The sequence below is a fragment of the Engraulis encrasicolus genome, chromosome 3 (genome assembly GCF_034702125.1).
Source record: "Engraulis encrasicolus isolate BLACKSEA-1 chromosome 3, IST_EnEncr_1.0, whole genome shotgun sequence".
Classification (NCBI taxonomy): domain Eukaryota; kingdom Metazoa; phylum Chordata; class Actinopteri; order Clupeiformes; family Engraulidae; genus Engraulis; species Engraulis encrasicolus.
In genome coordinates this window covers 33,645,279-33,660,951 of record NC_085859.1, presented here as the reverse complement: position 1 = coordinate 33,660,951, position 15,673 = coordinate 33,645,279, and the positions used below count along the sequence as shown (strand labels likewise).

The 15,673-nt window shown below is 43.7% G+C and overlaps 1 protein-coding gene across 1 annotated transcript in view; it reads right to left on the bottom strand.

Moving 5' to 3' along the window:
• Positions 1-9,386, bottom strand: part of iqgap2 (IQ motif containing GTPase activating protein 2) — a 99,911-nt gene extending 90,525 nt beyond the window's left edge. The window contains exon 1 of the mRNA XM_063195250.1: positions 9,031-9,386. Within this exon, the coding sequence (XP_063051320.1) occupies positions 9,031-9,079 (49 nt within the window). The 5' untranslated portion in view covers positions 9,080-9,386. The remainder of the gene's footprint in view (positions 1-9,030) is intronic.
• Positions 9,387-15,673: the final 6,287 nt, after the last annotated feature.

The following is a 15,673-nucleotide window of genomic DNA, read 5'->3' as shown; positions in this document are numbered from 1 at the left end:
CCTTTTCAGTGTGTGTACTAAGGATAGGCAGGACACTCAAGGGAACAATGTACCTGCCTTCAAATCCCAAACACTTGACGCATGTCATGGGGAATGATCCGTGTGCTTTGCTTTCATAACACAAGCACTATCTTGAGAAACTACTGGCTGCCGGAAACAAACAAGTAACATAATTTTTTGACAAAACATTAGTAGTGATGAGGCGTGACACTGAAAAGGTATTGGCATTAAAAGGTATTTAAAAGAGCCATTGTTGTGGATGATGTCATTTAGCCTACTGGGTGTACCCAAAATACGGTGCAAGACAAGACAGACCCGGACCATGCACACCGTGCGTCGAGCTGTAGGCCTACCAGAACACCGGGAGTGGAAAAGAGCCTTGTGTCTCCATCTCGACATGAGGTCTTGACGTTGGCCAATGTTCAGACAGTGCATCGTGCCAGGGGATTGGGGTGACTGGCTGGGGGCATTTCAATATCATACTGGTGGATGGCAGGGTGGGGCTGGGTGGAGAGAGACTAGCCTCAGATGCTTGGCTGACCTTGTATGAACCTCTGAGAGAGACGCCCTTACCCTCATCCTCACCCTCAGCCTCACCTCCACCAACTCCTCCTCCTCCACCACCTCCACTCCACCTCCTCTTCCATCGGCTCCTCCCTCCTGTGTACCCAGCTTGGCAAAATCCCCAGCAATCCCCTTATTTCTGGCTGAGCGGCTCGCTCGGTCTGCACTGCAGGCCCCTGTTGTGAATGGCGTCTCTACACTGAACGTGCCTGAAGATTGTGAGGTCAGAAGGCCCCTGCCTGCCCTGGTATTACCATACCCTTGTACTCACATTTCATTCGAATAGAGGATCTGGGACTGCCAAATTGAGAAATGACTACTGGTGGGAGGGCTGTAAATCAGATATTTTATGGCGATTCGATTTGATATCGATTTCTTAAACCAGCAATTCCATTATTTTCGATGCTTAATAATGCGCCTTGATTCAAATCAAAAGTTCATATATTTTTACTTTACAGGCTTGGCTTATGTATGAAGTAAATGAAAAAAAATAAATGAACAAAAGCTGAAATATCAACATGCATTTTATTTGAGGAGCATCATTATTACACTCAGTATTACTATTAATGCCTCACAAAACGAGTGAAATAAGTACAAAAATCAATTAATCCATTAATAGCAGTTAAACGATTCCCTTGTGGATGATTAATTGAATCGCTGGCTGTAGTATTGATGCATCGATACAAAACGATTATTATTTACAGCCGTAGTGGGAGGGGTGAATGCCCTCCGTCCTCTTTCACCCATTCACTGGACGGTTATCTGTCAACAAGAATGACCTCCTCCCAGAAGACCCAGTCCAGGCATAACTGGGAGCGAAATGTGAATTAACTGGTAAAGCCAAGCTACCATGTCACCTGCTGCCTGTGATCAGGTGATGCTATAGACCTACGGTAGCAGCAGAGCCGTCTTGTGTCAACCGGGGACCAGGAAGTCAGTAGGTGATCTGATTCACGTAGATTTTAAAAAGTCTAAACAGCAATTTTCTGTTCGCTGGAGATTAACACAGAACCATTACATTTACCATTACCACATGTTCTGTGTTCTATGGCCACCTCCTGGAACTAAGTAACTACTTCTATTGGAACTAAAGTCAAGGGTGATTTACATGTAAAACGCTCTGTGAGGCTCCATGACAGCCGCCATTGCTGTGGAAAGATTGGACCATTGAGGCCTATGGGAGTGACGCAACTCTCTTATTAGACGGCTCTGCCTAGCAGTAGACAATAATTTTGCCTCAAGTGGGTTGTTCCATGTACCGTAAACACATACGCCCTCCTCAGGTGACCCTCTTTAATTTTCCTGATTTGTCTCAGACAGGTACCTTTTGATGCCAACTGAAAAAATACCAAGATTTAGCATTCCATCTCTAACCGTTCTGGGGATGAGGCCCTCCAAAGTTTGGCTGCCACTCACTTTTCAAGCCCAGGAGTTGTATACAAAATGTACATGCAGGTTTGGACACCTCTAGCTTTAAAATGGCCATGTCCCCTCGATCTGACCATCTCATAGTTTGAATATGTTTGGATATATTAAGACTTTAAACATTAAACTGAATTTGTGAAAAGCGTGATAAAGAATTTTGACCACATTTGAGAACTGTAGTTTGTATTCAAAGACTTTAAGGGCACTCAGACCATAAATGACAGCATAGGAGGGTCTCAAAAAAGGCTTTGGGACAAAATGACCATACGGTACACCCTTCATGCCCCATATTAAAGGGGCTCTCTGTAGGATTAAGTTTAATTAATCACTGTCCCGAGTCAGCCGATGCTTATTTGAGTCAATAGTAAGTTAACGATGTTCTCTCGACCACTTTCACGGTCCGCTGTCAGGGAACCCCACATGTGAGGTGGGAAACATTTCTCATAATCGCGAAAAATCGCTTTACATACCGTATTCACATTTGTATCAACTGCTGCCATTTAGTGATGAAAAACATTATCACACCGAGCTTATTAAACAGGATATTTTCATGAAGGGACATGTAGATTTTGAAACAGGCATGCCATGGGCACTACGCAAACTACTTCATCCTACATTCCCTTTAACCATGTTGGCATTTGATGACTCCAAAGAGCTTTTTACCCCATGCGCATGCAGCCCATGACATGAAATGTGTGTTTGCCACATTGGTATCCCATTGAAAACACTCACAGACGGCCAAAGTGTGGTCACCAATTGTTGGTGTGGAAGGACTGACCTGTTTTAATGCATTACTATCTTTTTCAGACAGGAATGTGCCTGTGCCATCCCCGCAGGAAATGTTAGTGTGAATGGGAACTCAGAAGTCAGACACTTTTGGAGGACCCAGGGCTCATCATTCACTTATAGCTGCACAGTTTCAATCAACACATTGAGTGAATGTGGCTAGATATTTTCCATGTATGAGTTTGTCATGATGTTTAGTGTTGTCCGTCAGCCTTTCATATAACCAGTGCTGTTTTTAAGACAACACTGCATTAGTCATGATATTTAACAAATGACAAAGCAGAGCAGAAGTTTGCACTGCACCTGGGCACACCACTACCCCTTTAAGGTGCACCGTGACATTTTTTGTAGTTTATTTCCAAAACTCATGCTGCCCATTCATAAATGTTACCCATTTCATGAGATCTTACCATCACCACCAAATTGCAAGTATTCGTTATGACTCGGAAAATTGCACTTTTCCTACATGAATAGGGGGATGTTCTCCATGGTTCGCTATTTTGAATTTCCAGAAATAGACATTTTTAGCCGCAACACTTACTGAACTTTCAATGAGCGGCATAGTTCCAGTACCAATTCTGGCCACATTCTACACAGTGAACGTTTAACATAAATCATGATAGGCCTATTGTGAAAAAAGTGTCCTGTGTGAAGTGCCACTTCCAGTCAATCTCCTTGGGGCTTCTTTCAGCTTGCTGCTCTTGAATTTTTGCTGCAGGTGTCATTTCTGTGTCACTTGGGGACACAAGTGTCACGTACATTTTGGGTAAGAGAGACTTCAATTCCCCTTTGGCCCGCCAGTGAATGAGCTGCTACCCGAGTCATGTAATCACCTCCTGTTGGTCTGAAATGTAGGGAGGAAGAAAAACGTCCCGGCTGACCCGAGGCAAGTCTAACAGATTTAAAGGGGCTCTATGTAGGATTAAAAGTTTAATTAATCACTGTCCCAAGTCTGCTGATGCTTATTTGAGTCGCTAGTAAGTGAACGATGACTCTCGCGACCACTTTGACGGTTCGTCTGCTGAGAACCCGAATGTAACTTTTTGACAGAGCGGTTCGCTACGAGTCTAGTGGGAAACATTTCAGTCACTTCTCATACGAGAAATCATTTTAAATTCCATATTCAGATCTGTATCAACTGCTGGCATTCTGTGATGAAAAACATTCTCACAGCGAGCTTATTTAAACAGCATTTTTTTCATAACTGTGTAGATTTTGAGATAGGCATGCCACGGGCACCGCGCAAACTACGTTATCCTATATTGTGCCCCTTTAAGCTTAAGCACCCGGTGTATTCCATGCAGTTGAGATGGGCCAATTAATTCTGTGTGCAGTAATTAGTTCAGCAAAGATAATGACAGACAATCTACAACATAGGCCTACACACACCATTAACCCTTTGTGCGTGTGCGTGTGTGTGTGTGTGTGTGTGTGTGTGTGTGTGCGTGCTTCTCTGCATCTCTGCCACTATCGTAATCCAATCCAGTCTGTCCACAGGGTTTGTGCCAGCAGGGTGCCTCGATGTCCCTCTGGGGGCAACTCTTCTCTTAGCGACAGAGTATTACAGTAAAGTGGTTCTGCTGACAGGTGAAAGAGTGTACACCACTCGCGCAACGTTGGCACTTTCAGACAAGCAAGCCCAACAAACGAGCGCGAGAATCACCATCATCATCATCATCATCATGACAGCCAGACCAGCACAAACGAAAAGAAAAAAAGAAAAAGAAAATAGGAAGTCATCTCATCCTCCAAACCCCCTCTTACACACCCTGGCTGAAACAGGCACGGGCTTGCCAACCAATCTCTGTGGAGCGGCGACATTGTGTGGTTAGCCTTTTGTTCACGCTATCTGTGGCATCACCCCTCCGAAGAGTGTGGCCCGCCGGACAAAAGGGTAAGGTGATGGGGGAGAGCAGGCCGGCACAAGAGTATCTCTCCGCTTATTTGTGTTCCTTCACAGCCGGCCATCAATTCTCATTCTGCTGTGTGCAGTCAAAGGGGAAAAAAAGTACAACTGAGTGGGGGAAAAAACTATAATAAAATAAAACGAAGTGTTCAAACTGACTAATAGGCATGAGAGTGTTTGCCAACCATGCTTGGGGATAGCCATTAACCTTCTGGCATATCTTTGGTTGGGTCATTATGGGCTCCGATTCTGAATCACCAGCGCTCGGGTGGTGGTGTGAAGGCTGCTTGGAGTCAGTCTGCCTGCTTCTCTCTCTCTGTCTCTCTATTCCCTTCATATCTTGCGTGCTCTCTCTCGCCAGCTCGCTCGCCCGCTCACTTGCTCTCAAGCCGCGCTCTCTCTCTCTCTCTCTCTCTCTCTCTCTCTCTCTCTCTCTCTCTCTCTCTCTCTCTCTCTCTCTCTCTCTCTCTCTCTCTCTCTCTCTCTCTCTCTCTCTCTCTCTCTCTCTCTCTCTCTCTCTCTCTCTCTCTCTCTCTCTCTCTCTCTCAAGGTAAATAATGAGCAAGAGCACTAGGCGACCTTTGAGTCTGCTCTCGCAGGGCCCATCTCCACAGCCTGATGGGCTGCCACTGCACTGCACTGCACTGCACAGGCTGGCTGGCTAAGGTGCAGTGCGGTGTGGACAGAGGAGAGGAGCCGTGCTGAATCTTAATTGTGGAGAGGTGGGGTGTGGGGGAGAAATCTCACATTGATACCTCACACAACAAGACACACAGACAGACACACACGCACACACACACACACTACACACACACACCGCGCACACACACACCGTGCACACACACACACACAAACACACCACTGCACACACACACACACATGCATTGCGCGCGCGCACACACACACACACACACACACACACACACACACACACACACACACACACACACACACACACACACACACACACACACACACACACACACACACACACACACCTTCCCTTCAAACATCCACCTTCCGCAGTCATCTAGAGGTCTCCAGAAACCATCGAGTGGGGAGGAATGCTACCTTACCTTCAGCCTCTATTTCTCTAAGCGTTTCGCCTCACATCAGCACAGAGGAATCTAAGAATAAACCTGGTAACAATGCAGCACACGCCGCCCGCGCCGGCTGACCAGATGCCACACATCCTGCCCCAGTCAGGAGGCTGTGAGCAGCACAGGGGTGCAGTGTGTGGCGGTCAGTGAGTCAGTTCAGGGGCCAACTACAAAGCTGTTTAAGGAGTAAACCAGGTTAAGTTAAGAGGTAAATCATCTAAGAAAATGAGGACTCCAGGCTCTTTTATTACATGATTTACCGCTTAACTTAACCTGGTTTACTCCTGAACCAGCTTTGTAGTATACTGCCCTACAATTTCAGAACGCAGTATAATTCAAAATGCCAAACTGAGAAAAAAGGCTTTAAAGTTTCCTTTCTGTCCACGCGACTGTGTTGGAGGTAAAGTGGTGATGACACTTCCATATAATACTTTTTTATGGTGAAAATTTATGCACACAAGAAAAAAGCAAAAAAAACAACATTCTCATTACTTTTTAGCTGAAAAATCATTATACTGCGCTCTGTTGTGGCATTACTGTCTACACCAAAACCACGGTGTCAATGGAGAAGTGCAGTATAATTCGCATTATACTGCGTTCTTGGCTAGTACGACGTAACCTCCTAAAACCAAAAAGCGCAGTATAATCAGTTTTTTGCGTTTTTTTCCGAAACGGGACCAAGTTGGGCCAAAAAAATTTAACACAAGAAAAAGAAGGTATTTTAAAGCCAATTTCCGGTCTAAACCCATTTTCGACCATTTTCAAGATACTGCGTTCTGATATTGTAGGGCAGTATAGGCCCCAGATGGTAGATGAGGGAAAACACTCATTACTCTCTCTTTTGATTATTGACTTGGCTAACTGTCATATCCAGTACTGCCAGTGCCGGTCACTCTTTTTATTACTAGACCTGTCCTTGGCCTACGTAGCTGCTTGGCAACACCAGTGTTTCCCGCAGAATTTTTGGTAGTCAAGGTGGTGGGGCGTTAAAAGTATTTTTTTTTGGTTAAGCAACTCTAGAAATGACATTCAAGATGGTACAGTAGGTGTTTCTTGTCAAGGTGGCCTTAGCAATAAAGTGCTGGGGGAAACCCTGAACACCATGTGTTGTTAGTAGGCTTAGTCTGTTAAACCACATTGTGCTGCATGTTTGTGTGAATTGTACTATACAAAAAGTATTATTAGTAGTATTATTATTAGTAGTAGTAGTAGTAGTAGTAGTAGTAGTAGTAGTAGTAATAGTAGTAGTAGTAGTCTAGTCCCATGAGACCTTTGCACAACAAGTCAACCATCTTGAACAATCATTACTCTGTTGTGGAGTACTACAGGTGCTATAAGCTCTGTGTCTACTCTGTACATTTACAGTACATTGATGTACTTTGGTAGGACTCAATGTCAAGGTAGGCCTACTAAACAATATCAACCAGAGCCTAAAGATGATAACCTCTTAAACAGTCACTTTATGAACTCACTGACATTCTAAAGTATTAGGCAATTTATTGTTTAGAGACATCATTACGTCATATCATTACATCACATGTAATGCATCACAGTGGCAAAAAAAAAAACTGTCCCGAAACTGTCACCTCCACAACAGCAATGAGCAGATAGATTAAAGGCATCCTGTCAGTGTATTTAAAGACACAGGAAGCCGTAAGCCAAGCATTAATGTTCGCTCTCTGTAGAGAAATGAAAATAGCAGGGTGAAACTGAGCGGTTGCCACCGAGAGACAAAGGCATCATGAAACTATTGAGCCTGTTACCTTGCCTTGGTTACAGTAGGCCTGGGACAAGATCAAGTAAAAGGGCCCCCAACCCAATACATGTAATGTAATGATAACACAATGCTGCCCCCCCAGTTTCCCTGGGCCCGGGACAACTGACCCCTTTGTCCCCCTGTTGGCATCCCTGACAGTAGGCCTACCCCTTAAAACGCGTCATTTCTATTCATTTACACAATTACTTAACCCTTTCAAATGACACAATGCTGAAGGTGGATTAGGCCTATGTAAAAATATTGCTTTTCCTTTAAGCTGCATAAGTCATTCCACATTTCTGAATAGAGGCAGAGTCGACACATTCCCACTTACTGACATCAGCTGATATTGGATAGGGGTTAAAAAAGTGCACCCTCACTCACTGTGTGTGTGTGTGTGTGTGTGTGTGTGTGTGTGTGTGTGTGTGTGTGTGTGTGTGTGTGTGTGTGTGTGTGTGTGTGTGTGTGAGTGAGAGAGAGAGTTATAGCCTGTCGGTCAACATTTAATTTCAGCTGCTTTGGTAGTTAATATAAAACGCTGTGAACAAAAACCTCACTTCTTCCCAAACCAGACATGTCCGGGAAACACCTCTACGACCCAGGAACAGACCCTCATAAGCACACACACACACACACACACACACACACACACACACACACACACACACACACACACACACACACACACACACACACACACACACACACACACACACACACACACACCAAACAGAACAGATATTGTTACTGGGGTGGACTGTCAATTGACATCTTCCAGTGATTGGATTATTAATATTATTATTACTATTATTATCATTAGGTCTACATCACCAGACCACAAGCAGCCTTGTGCAACACTGTTTATAGGAATCTACAGTAGGCCTACACATTGATGAAGACACGCCACATCAAAGGACTGACAAACCTGGCTAATGTTTGACAGGGCGGTAGTTCTAGAGGTCGAGCTCTTCGAACTAGTGAATGTTAACTCTATTATGGCCGTGGGCGTAAAATGAGTCTCATGACAGGTGACACTTGTGAAAAGTTTTGGCCAAGGCGAGGTGCTGCATAGGTCTACAGTACACATTTATTGCCCCCCTAAAAGCAAAACATGTAAGAGAATCTGAATCTTCAACACCATGGTGTATACAAAGGCATGCACATTGCCTACACGTGTTAAGTCTCTTTGGAAGTTGACAAAGATTTAACACCTTTACACACAGGATGTAGGTTACACATTAGGAGAAGCTCAGCACCCAGTGCATATGAATGCAATACAGACTACAGTAGGCCCAGTGCCATTGCTGTTAGGAGAACCAAGTGCACACCTAATCAGTTTAAAAAGTTGGATACGAAATGTGTGGTAATGTCCATTCAGATAGGACCACAGTGAACATGCTGATATTTACATGAGCTGAGAGCGAACAAAATGATTCCCCGACTCAAACGGAAAGCAACTTTTGTTTTCGAAGATGAAAAGATTGTCAACTTACATCCATATCGTGGCCTGTGAAGTGAATTTGAGTTTTCTTCATGGTACATCCTGCTTCAGTTTATCCCAGTTTAAAACACTTGTTCAATACTGAGCTCCCAGGAGTGTAAACTAAACTTGCCGATAATAATTCGCTGCGGGACGTATGTTGCAATGGAATAAAAATACCGCCTCAAACTAACGGAAGTAAAATGGACTGACTCGGCTGCCTAATAAAAGGTATTTACTGATTAAAAACTCTGAAATTAGCTACAACTCATGCCGCGCGTCTCTCACTCAAAACGCTCCCATTGCGTCGACTTGTAGCGAGAGCCTGTGTGCCACTCTCTTTCTCTCTCTCCACTCAACCCCACGACAGTTTCCTCTCCCGACCCCACAGAGACCTGCTTCTTCTTAATTGGTTGCTCGCAGCTCCACCTGGCGGCTCACCTGCGCGCGCCATGTTGAAGTTCTGAAGATCAGTTTGTCAAAGACGCAGCGCGTGGTCGACACACGCACTGCGCATGGCTGCCAAAAAAGCGCGCACAAGGCAGTGTGGAATACAGGTTGGCTAGTTAATATTACAAAAAAATCGTAGTCTGTTTAGTTTAGGTCGCTTCTCATTATTTACATGGTGTTGAGTGACAGGCGTAGGATGTTGGCCCTCTTCTTTTTTTGTTGCAAGTGTGCTCTTCTCTTAAATAGCCTAGCCTATAATTCACCTGTGTTTGACTGGGAAAGTGGAGGGGACAACTTGTCTGAATTTTTTTCATTAATATTTGTGAAATAAGTGGTAGGGACAAATTAAGATAATCTCAAAATTGACATGTCCTATCCACCCCATAGCCCAAATTACAACCATGCCATAATTATTGTCAATCTCTTTGGCCATCTCTCTTTGGGTGGACCCACTGAAATGGGTCAGATTTGGATAGTAGGCTCAATACAACTTTCAGCACACCTTTAAGTATCACATATAGCTCCTTTGTTTTGTTTTCATATTTTTATGTTGTCAGTTAAATTGCGCATTTATAGTTAGCTTAACTGCCCCATCACAATATCTTATTACAGGTTCACAGCGTGGCTCTATGAGAATAACAGAGTGGATAATCCTGGTGATGGGATGATGTGGCTAATGCCATGGCTGCGGTGCGAAGGGCTGTCATGGGGTTTCCATGGCAACCCATCAGTATGTCACAGGTGATGAGCATTGCAAATGCAAAACTGCACACTACGTAAACACCTCCAGAAACACAGCTAGGCAGAGAAGGCGGCCATTTGTTTCCTCCACTGGGCCGCGACCTCCCAAAGCCATGCAGGAGATGGGAGAAAACAAACCCAAGGGTACGCAGCAAACTGAGAGGAAACACAATTAATAGACTTTCCAAAGGGAGTGCCTATTGAAACAGTGAATGAAGAAAAGTCATGGAAGAGTGAAACAGGTAGTCACCTGATATATATATTAGCCAGGGCCGGATTAAGATGGCCTGGGGCCCCCTAGGCTACAGGTTTCTGTGGGGTGGGGGGATACAGGTTGGAATACAGGTTGGCTAGTTAATATTACAAAAAAAATCTTAGTCCGTTTAGTTTTGGTCGCTTCTTATTGTTTACATGGTGTTGAGTGACTGGTAGGCGTAGGCCTATGTTGGCCCTCTTCTTTTTTTGTTGCAAGTGTGCTCTTCTCTTAAATAGCCTATAATTCACCTGTGTTTGACTGGGAAAGTGGAGGGGACAACTTGTCTGAATTTTTTTCATTAATATTTGTGAAATAAGTGGTAGGGACAAATTAAGATAATCTCAAAATTGACATGTCCTATCCACCCCATAGCCTAAATTACAACCATGCCATAATTATTGTCAGTCTCTTTGGCCATCTCTCTTTGGGTGGACCCACTGAAATGGGTCAGGTAAACTTAGCAACAAATTTACATGGACAGTGTCATAATTACAAGCTAGTAATTAAGGATAACATGTCTACCAACAGTACTCAACAGGACTGACAGATTTTTCAATAGTGCGTCTTCTCACAATTTCGCAATTTCTCCCTTTTGGCCAATCAGGGGCCCCCTGGCTGGTGGGGACCCCTAGGCGGCAGCCATATCTAGCCTGTGCGTTAGTCCGGTCCTGTTATTAGCCCTACATAATATTTCAGCGAAACAGAAAGAAATCTGTAGGTCTCTGCCATGGGAAAACTGGGGCACAAGAGCAAACAAGAAAGAATAATAGAAGCTCTCAGTGCATTACTAAACAGGGGGAAACATGGCTACAGCAATATGCTAAATTGTACATTAACATGCATAAAGGAAAACATTGCAGATTCTAGGCATAGTCCAAGATGTTCTATACTTCTTTTCAGTAGAAGCAATTATGAGGGAAAAACAGACACATATGGGCACACACAGTGTTGGTGAAAAGAGCATGACTTTTATTTTCTACCATAGACATGGCATGAGGCCATTAGCAGTGACCTTCTTAAAAGCACTCACAAAAAATCTCTCTGTAAAATAATATGTCATTTTGGCAAACACTTTTGATACACACCTCCACAGACATAATATTCCATATACTGTATGTACGGTCACTCGAGTACTGGCATGCCCTTCACAATAATAGACATTGTATTTTTCTTCATATCCATAAATATATTTTTTCCTTTCTTTGTCCAGCAAAACAAAAACAAACAAAAAAACATGAAAATAACTTAACATGAAAAGATACATTCACATTTTATCCCAAATTAAAATGTTTCTTTTTTTCTGACAGAGGAACACAGACAATATAAACAGGAACACAAAAACTCAAACCAAAAACGCATAAGACAACACGCGCACACACATACATGCAAGTTTTGAATGCACTATTGAATGTTTGGTTATTTGTAGGGAAAGGACAGTGACGTGTAGAGAGTTGAAGCATATTAGTCACAAACAGATCTTAACATGTTTCAGTCAGTCGAAAGCACAATACTCTTGACCCCCAACAACACTATTTATATACAATATGTACACACACGCGCGCGCACACACACACACACACACACACACACACACACACACACACACACACACACACACACACACACACACACACACACACACACACACACACACACACACACACACACACACACACACATTGTAAGAGAAATAATTAAAAAAGAACAGAAGGACTTTCAGACACTTTCACATAGCTGCAAACATCCAAGCTGTGACAGACAGACAGACAGTCAACAAAATGAATGCAAGGGTGAGAACCCAAACATTCCTTTTTTCCAGTGGACACACACATAAATAAAAGCCAATATAAGTAGGTCCAACACACAAGAATCACCAAAGGTTTTGCACAAACAAAGCCACAGCATTCGACCCACCACCATTGAATTACGATGGAAGTGACACATAACTAAAGTAATATATATATGTTTTTAAAACAAACAAAAAAACATCTGCATAGCACTGCCAAGGTTTGCAGGAGCAGCAGGTAGCTTTGGTATGTAAATGGCCTAATGAAGAACGATGACTTGTACTGTATGTCTGTCTCCTCATACTACTGAAAAGCAGGTTCATAAAATATGGGGGGATTTAGGCGAGGATTTCACTAGGATCAGCTATCACATTATGCTAGATGGAATATGTGAATATAATGCTCACACGTTGAAAGACTTTTATTCTGCCTCCCCCAAAAAAAGGGTTTTGAAAATATTTTTTTTGTTTCGGTTTGCTTAGCTTCTAAAGGGAGTTGATGTTAAAGAGTGAACATACAAACACAAAGCTATAGCACAACTACTTATGTAACTGCAGAGGACACTTACAAACATACATGGGCGACTCGTCACAAAGCAACAACAGAGAAGTGGTACACATTCCATCAGTTTGAGATTAGACTTTGACATTGGACTATATGTTGACATTTTAATACAAACAGAACAAATTTGTTTGCACCAGAATTTGCCTTCAAACAGCCGTTAGGAAACCTTTGATTGGAATTTGTCAATTATACTAATCTTTGACAAATAAAAAAAACATAGATTTCACAGATTTTTTTTTTCCCGCACATCAAGAAAACATCACAATTAAAGGCCAGTTTAGGGATGGTGATTACATTAGTGTGTTCTGGATTGTCACTCAATATAAATGGCATTGCAAAACAAAACTCCTCTATAACCAAAAAAAGGTTTACAGTAATACATCATTGGCTCACCAATGCCCCCTATTGTCAATGAAGTGGAGTTGCTACCAAAAAGAAATCCCTAGAAAGGGACCCCACTTGTGGGTTAGGGACGTTTGTAAAATATAAAATGCTATGGGGGGGGGGGGGGGGGGGGGGGGGGGGGGGGGGGGGGGGGGGGGGGGGGTGGGGGGGGGGGGGGTGGAGGGGGGGGGGGGGGGAGTTCTATTGCAATCAAACATAGTGTTTCTTTTTACTGAAGAATGTTGACAATTATTTAAGAGTATAAAATGTTCAAAGGACAGCATGTCCAGCTATGTGACCCTGGAATGAGAATGACAGTCAGTCTTACTGTGTCTTAGATGAAACAATATTCATACCACATCAGAAATCAAACAAATAGATCAATAATAGCATTAAATAAATAAATAACATCATCATAAAAAACACATATAAATAAACAATCCAAAACATCATTAAAAAATGAAATAAATATCCACTTATCGGAGAAAGGTTAAAATGTGCAGCCTACTGCCTGCAGCCAACGACACCGCATGTCGCTATTTGTGGACTATGCCAGAACACCACAGTGCGAAGAACAAGTGAATTGTATCTCATGCTACCATATTGTCACACTGTGCAAAAGTCTCAGGCAGGCACACACACACACACACACACACACACACACACACACACACACACACACACACACACACACACACATTCTTTCTTTCTGTCTTTCTCTTTGGGTCTCTCTCTCTCTTTTTCTCTCTTACAAACAAAATCACACACACACACACACACACACACACACACACACACACACACACACACACACACACACACACACACACACACACACACACACACACACCTCGAGCTGCTGAAGAGCCTAATGAAGCAACCGCTACTTGCAAGCCTCGGTGTGTCCGCTCGCTCGCTCATGGCTATGCTGCCAGGGAGCACCCACAGGCTTCCCCTCCCTCCCTTCTGCTACAGACACACATGCGCTCGCGCACACACATACGCACGCGCACACACACACACACACACACACACACACACACACACACACACACACACACACACACACACACACACACACACACACACACACACACACACACAGCCATCTGCTGGGGGAGGGAGACCCCAGCACCGGACTCAGCCTCTTTGTCTCTCTTGACCTTCCGACCTCTCCTGAACATCTCCTCTCTCTCTCTCTCTCTCTCTCTCTCTCTCTCTCTCTCTCTCTCTCTCTCTCTCTCTCTCTCTCTCTCTTTCTCTCTCTGCAACACAGTCCTACAGACACCATCACTCACCATCTCCCAACCTACCCAGATCCCAAAAAGACACCTGCCTTGCACACCCCTTCCAACACACACCATCACTGCTATATACAGTCTACAAGCTGGCTCAGTAGTACTAACCAACCATACACATCATCATCATCACCTATGGACTGTGGCTGGCAGGGGTGTAGATTTTAGGAACTCGGCCGCTCAGAGCCTGACAAGGGCCCCACAGAGTAATTATAATACATTATGGCTGTGGTAGGGGCCCAAACTTGTTTTCTTCCGGGTTACCCAAAATTCTTGGCAGCACTGTCTTCCACTCGACCTCTACACATTGCTACAGTCTACCATACTCCACCAGCAGTGAAGTAGCCTGTCCTTTACAAGTGCAACTTCTGAACTCCTGAACGTCAGCACAAGTACTGCTGCACACCAGAGAGCTAGTCTTGTGGAACATCTTGACTCGCACAAGCAAACACTCATCGCAATATTACCCAAGCCCTAAAGAGCCCAAAGCGCATACTATCCCTCTCAGATTCAGATTACCCTTTAATAAAAATTGCTGACACTTTTTTAATTCATAACACTAAATTATTGCTGATGGAATCACTTCCCACTTGTCTTTAAAAAAACACAAACACACACATACGCAACAGCTTCAATTTGAACAGGAGATAAAGACTGAGACTTTTGCATAGTGTTGTGCATGGTATGGGGGAATATCACACTATACAAGCACAAAGACGTCGCTATGATCACAAATGACAATGGGAGGTGACGGGAGTAAGGGGAAGAGGGGGGGGCATGTTCTGAGCGTTCCACCCACCCTCCATCCCTCCCTCCCTCTTCATCGCTCGGTTCTCTGCCCATGAGAACGGGGGAAGGAACAACAACGCCCAGGTGACCTCTTTCACATGAGGAGGGTGAGGTCACTCTTGACAAGGAGAGGCACGTTTTGCACGATTTTTTTTTTTTACTTCGTAAAAGGCCATTCAGTGTTTTACAGAGGAAGCAGCACGACGCGAGTTATGTTACTGTACAGTCACTGCCTCAAATGAATCTTTTTTTTTCAAAAACAGGCATAAAAGCGACAAAATGAAAACCAAAAACAAAAGAAAAATACAGAGTTTACCATAGAGCCTGCATACAACACAAACAGTCCAACACAAATCCAGAACACTTTAGCCAAGAGCAATTTTTTTT